Source organism: Nannospalax galili, unplaced genomic scaffold, assembly GCF_000622305.1.
Source record: "Nannospalax galili isolate Female #2095 unplaced genomic scaffold, S.galili_v1.0 scaffold287, whole genome shotgun sequence".
Lineage (NCBI taxonomy): Eukaryota > Metazoa > Chordata > Mammalia > Rodentia > Spalacidae > Nannospalax > Nannospalax galili.
The window spans coordinates 879,859-886,227 of NW_008357493.1; the positions used below are offsets into that span (position 1 = coordinate 879,859).

Genomic DNA, 6,369 nt, shown 5'->3' on the forward strand with positions numbered 1-6,369 from the left:
TTTATGTTTCTCTCTCGAGACTTGTGCTGGGTAGGCTGTGATTTTTTGTAAAAAAAGAACACACACACACACACACACACACACACACACACACACACAAAACCCATATCTAGATCGTTTCAGGAGGATCAGTGGTCATCCTGAACAAGACGGTATTGTCCCATCTTGATTTTTTCCTGTTCAAGAGCAATGCCTTTCATCACTTAGCCACTCAAACCCATGCTCTGTCTCATGATTAAACAGTTGACTGCAGGTATTGACTGAGTGAGAGTTTTTTGATTAGGGGAAAACAAGCAGTGAGGTACAAACTCAGGCAGAAAACATCAGGAAGGGAAGGGCCACCAAACACGGCAATGGTGAGGAAGCAAGGCGGGTGTTCCCAGCTTTGCTTAGAGCTACCATGCCTGGCTTCCTGAGTCATCCTCAGGAACTTCATGATGCTGCATTACAACTACACAGGGAATAGTGGTGTAGATCATAGGCTGTACCTTCCCCTGCCTCATGAAGGCATAGGAGAAAAAATAACCACCACAATAAGATGACAATGTTAGGGTAGAAAAGGCTTAGAGGATTAAAAAATGGATGAAAGAAATAGATCCAGGAAGAAACAAAAAGTAAGTATGGGGCTTGAAAGAAGAGGTCCTGAGATGATTTTTTCCAGGTCTGGCACATTTGCAATTTGTTTAACAGCATCAGGTATGGCATGGTGGTAAGTTGGGTAAAGGCCCCTACCACAGAGCCTCATGACCTGAGTTCAATCTCCAGAAAACACGTGGAAGGAGAGCTCCAACTCCCGAAAATTGTCCTGACTTCCACATATGCATCATGGCACATACAATCTCCCCTCAATACCTCCACTAAGTAAATATAATAAAAAAGTGAAAAAAACAGAGCATTAAAGTCTTCATAGTTAATCTAACTTCTTTTGTTAGTAATCTAAAAATCTCTTCTTAATAATTTATGAACTTCTTTATTATCTCTTTCATCCCTCTATGATTTTTCTACTGTTGACATGTGAACCTCAGATAGAGAAAAGCCATTACTCTTCCACGCAGATTCTGATTCTACAGTGTGGCAACTCTCCCTCTTGTCCTTGGTCCCTCTCTATACCTATCTTTGTCCTCAAGGCTTCTGCTTCTTTTTATCCATTCTGGGATAGGATCTTCCTGTGGGCAGGGGCCCCTGGCTCTGAATTCTGGTGGGTCACAGCAGAAGAGGCATCCTCTTGGATAAGTTAGGGATTCCTCAACATTTTCATTTGCTAGATGCTTTGCTCAGATGTTTACAGCTGTTTTAAAACTTCCATGAATAAAGAAGTATTTTCCTTCTCCAACCCAACTGTTCTTTCAGTTTTAATGTTAAGAATGTCAATTAGTCTTCTACAAATCTACAAATAACAACATGTTCTGTACTGTGTCCTTTCTCCTTACAGAGCTAACCGTCCCTGAAATGAGCCTCTTATCGCCAAGCATTTTAAAGTACTTGCTCTTATAAAACAGAATTAGTTGTATCTTAAAAAATAGTTTTAATAGGAGATATTGTCTCAAAAAGACCAAAAAAATTGATATATGCATTTCCAGTATCACTTTGCTTATAGTTTGTTCTACCTTACATGTGGGTTGGGAAGCAGGGTGGTATTTTAGTTTCATTCTGTTGCTGTAACAGATATCATGACCAAAGCGACTTAATGGAGGGAAGGATTTATTTGTCTTACACTTCATTAAGGGACGTCAGGGCAGAAACTTAGGCAGGAACTGGAAGCAGAAACCATAAAGGAACACTGCTGGCTGCCTCTATCAGAGACCCACTTTAGGTAACTTATACCACCCAGGACCCTATTCCCCAGGGAATGGTATTGGCCTCAGTGGGCTGGGCTCTTCTACATCAGATAACAATCAAGACAGTCCCCTATAAATGTGGACACAGGCCAGTCTGAACTAGGACTTCTATGAATTATGACTCCCTTTTCAGAACACTGTAGCCTGTGTCAAATTGACAGTTAAAACTCACTAGGACAGGTGAGTACTTCTTAAGCTAAGATAAATGGCAAAAAACCACAGAACCAAATGATCTATGAAATGTAAGTATTACTAACTACAAACAATGCTAAATAAACTTCTCATAGTGGACAGTCTAAATGATCATACTCACATGTCATATATATTTATTACCAATCTTATCTTGTCCCACTATAGAGGATTAATGATAACATTAACTTGTTGAAGAGACTGTCATATAGCAGGGACTCAGTGGTTGTTCATTAATTAAATCGGTTACTTAAAAAATTTGCAGAGATGGCCCAAGGGTTGAGAGCACTGGCTGCTCTTACAGAGACTGTGGTTTGAATCCCAGCATGCACATGGCAACTAACAATCATTTGTAACTCCAGTTCTAGGGGATCCAGTGCCCTCTTCTGTCTTCTGCAGGCACTGTATGACATGGGTGCACTTATATACATGCAGATATAATATTCCTACACATAAAATAAAAATAAATAAATAAATAAATAAATAAATAAACAAACTTTTTTTTGGTCTTTTTGAGACAGGGTCCCCTTGCAGCCCCAGCTGGCCTGGAACTCACTATGTAGACCAACCAGACCTTGAACTCACAGAGATCTGCCTGCCTCTGCCTCCCAAGTACTGGGACTACAGGTATGTACCATCACGCCCAGCTTTGGATTTTACTATTTTTCAAAAAGAAAACTTTTAAAGATTTGCCTTAAGCAATCACTAATATGCCACTTCACTCTGACCTAGAATATTATCAGTGTAAAGAGCCAGGTCAACAGATGGTACAAAGCTTTTGCAGATGTAGATTGTCCAATGTCTGCACACTCAGAAAACTGATCTACAGTCCTTAGGGACCCAGTCTTCAGCAAAGTCTAGCTTTCACATTGCATGATAAACATTAAACCAGACACCAAGGACAAAGTACCATGGGTTTAATTCCTAATTGTGCCTGAAATACATTTTTAATGTATATTTTCATTGAATTTTTGTGCATTTCATGCAATACATTTTAATTATATTTAGACCCCTCTCTTATCTGCACCCCTTCTCCTAGCCTGCCCACAGGATGTCATGCATCTGGTCACATATGTTAAGGCTTATCAAGTCAAGTTTGTATATACCCATGCAAACTGATACACTTTTCAAGAGCACCATTTCCAAACCAGCAAGATGGCTCAGTCGTAAAAGCTTTTGATGTTTAACCTGATGACCTGAATTCCATCCCTGGAGCCCCATGATGGGAAAGAGAACCAACTCCCCCAGTTGTCCACTGATCTTCACAAGAGCATGATGTCATGTGCACAGGCACACAGGCATACACACACATAAATAAATGTAAAACAATTAAGAAGATCTTGTTTGAAAAAAAAACACCCAAAAGAAATAAAGACATCAGTTTTATTTACAAATGTATCAAAGATTAAAATACTTAAGAATAAATGAATCAAGGAGATAATAGCTATATATGCTGAAAATTAGAAAATACTAATGAAAGAAATTAAAGGTAAAAGGAAATATCTAACAACCAAAAGTGATGTACAGATTTAGTGAAATTCCAATTAAATCTCACATGGATTTACACACACACACACACACACACACACACACACACAAATATGATCTTTAAAATTTGTATAGAAAAAGTATTGCTTTAAATTACAATAATCAAAACAATGTGGTACTAACAACAACAACAAAAAAAACAGACAAATGAACTAGATAAGAAAGTCCAGAAAGAAGCCCATCTATAAGTGGTGAGCTGATCTTTAATAAATATATCAACTCTGGACGTCATGGTGCATGCCTCTAATCCTAGCATTTGGGAGGCAGAGGCAGGCAAATCTCTGTGAACTCAAGGCCACCCTGATCTACATAGTGAGTCCAGGCCAGCTGGGGCTACAGGGAGACTCTGTCTCAAAAAGCCAAAAAAATTTTTAGTAATAAATATATCAGCAATGCTGTGGGAGAAGTATATTCTCTTTAATAAATTGTGTTGAAATGGTGATCAGATACTTGTCTTACAGGAAACATAAAAGAAAACCTCAGATGAATTAAAGATGGAAGGTTAAATCATGAAACAGTAAGAGTTGTGGAGAATCATAACAGAAAGAGCCTATGACATTGGTCTTGACAATGTTTTCTTGGATATGATACCAGAAACCCAGGCAAGAAAAAGAAAGTTATATAAGTTGGACTAAATCAAACTAAAACGTTTCTATAACAATAAAGAATCAATTAAAAAAATTCAAAGATTATCTATGGACTGGGGGAGAATATTTCTAAACCACTTAGCAAATAAGGAATTACTATCCAAAAGATGTAAGAAATGTGCAACAGCCAGAAAGATCAAGCAACAAGATATGAAAAATGAACAAAGTCTCAGCCAGGCATTTTTCCTAAGAAGTTATGCCAATAGCTGAACAGTACATGAGAAGCACTTAACATCAATAATCAACAGGAAAATGCAAATCAAAACCTGATGTATGTTAGTATGGCACTTAGGAAAAAGAATCAGAAGGGAGCTTGACCAAGATTTAGAGAGAAGAGATCCTTATACATTGTTGTTTGAAATGATGTTGGTGTGGCATTATGGAAAATGTTATATAAGTTCCCAAAATAATTAAAAATAAAAATAGAACTAGCAAATAAGCTAGCCAATTCTGGGCATATGTTCAAAAGAAATAAAATCATTATCTTGGAGATACATTTTCATTTATCTGCTAATGTGCCATTTTTCATAATAGCCAAGATTTAGAAACGAGTGACTGTAGATACAGGTGGCACACACCTTTAATGCCAGCACTCGGGAGGCAGAGACAGGTGGATCTCTGTGAATTCAAGACCACCCTGGTCTACATAGGGTCTACATAGTGAGTTCCAGGACAGCTGGGGCTACAGAGAGACCCAGTCTCAGAAAGACCGGAAAAAAAAAAAAAAGGAAATGTTGGGAGGCAGAGGCAGGCAGATCTTTTTGAGTTCAAGGCCGGCCTGGTCTACATAGTGAGTGCAGGTCAGCTGGGACTACAGAGAGCCCCTGTCTCAAAAAGAAAAAAAAAAAAAAAAAGGAAAAAAAAAATGTTTTATCTATGTAGGCAAATGTCCCACACACACACACACACACACACACACACACACACACACACATGATGTGATAATGTTCTGCAAGAAAAAGTCTTGTCATTTGAGACAACATGGATGAATGATACTATTTAGAATAAATGAACCACAAAAGAACATAGTTATGTGGAATCTAAAAATGTTAAAATCTTAGAAACAGTAGCAGGGCAGTTACCAGGCACCGAAGGGTGGGGGTATGTTTATCAAAGCACACAAACTTTCCAAGTTACCAGATGAGTAGGTCCTGAAGTCTTAGAATACAACAAGATAGATATAATTAAGAATAGTGTTTCTCATACGTAAATTTTATGAAGATAGGCCTTAAGTATTCTCACTACACCCCACAGCTGTGTGGGGTGAAAGTTCTATTAATTAGCTGGTTGTGGCAATTGTTTCACAGTGTGTATATGTAGAACAGAATCATTCTTGTGAGCTTTCAATGCAAATAGTCTTTATATGTAAGTTAGATCTTAATAAATCTGTGAAGGGATCATCTCCCACGTTCTGGATTTCATAGCTTTTCTTTTAGGTTTGTGGCGCCTTGTTTTTCTGTGAGCTAAATATAAATCAGTTGAATGATTCATTAGAAGAGAAAAAAATCCTACTTAAAAAATCATTTTTTTTCTGTTTCCTATAGCTTTCCTTCACATGAATAATTGCTGAAAATATCAAATACTCCATTTAGTTCCCAGCAGACCAATACAATCCCATTTATCTAGAATCTGATAGATTCGAGTATATAGCCCTACTAAAACATCTTTTTGGCCATACCTGTTGCTTTTCTTTGTCCTTCATGATCCATGTAATATAAATTGAGAAAAATGTTCCTTTCCCTTAATGGTTTATGGTGTATGAATTAAGATCCTGACTTACTTTGGACGGTCATTGTTAGAATGAAAGCTGAAAATGAACACTGTTCTCATTATCTTCATGTACCCCCCCCCGCTTTATTCTCTTGGTGAAGGTCATGGACAGTGTAACTGTGGAAGATGTGACTGCAGAGTGGGTTGGCAAGGGAAGAAGTGTGAGCACCCATGGTCTTGCCCACTGTCAGCTGAGGACAGCGCCAGGAAGTGTCAGGGCAGCTCCAATCTGCTTTGTTCTGGAAGGGGTGAGTGAGATCTCTTGGCTTATCAGTGCTTTCTAATAGTGCGATTCAAATGAATATGATCACAAGCATCTTATTTTAAAGATGGCTGTGATCTTTGAATGGAGGCAGAGAGGGAGGGAGGGGAGGAGG

The 6,369-nt window shown here is 38.3% G+C and overlaps 1 protein-coding gene across 1 annotated transcript in view; it reads left to right on the forward strand.

The window, feature by feature from the left end:
- Window positions 1–6,369, forward strand: part of Itgbl1 (integrin subunit beta like 1) — a 297,795-nt gene that overhangs the window by 158,087 nt on the left and 133,339 nt on the right. The window contains exon 7 of the mRNA XM_017794887.2: window positions 6,094–6,240. Within this exon, the coding sequence (XP_017650376.2) occupies window positions 6,094–6,240 (147 nt within the window). The remainder of the gene's footprint in view (window positions 1–6,093; window positions 6,241–6,369) is intronic.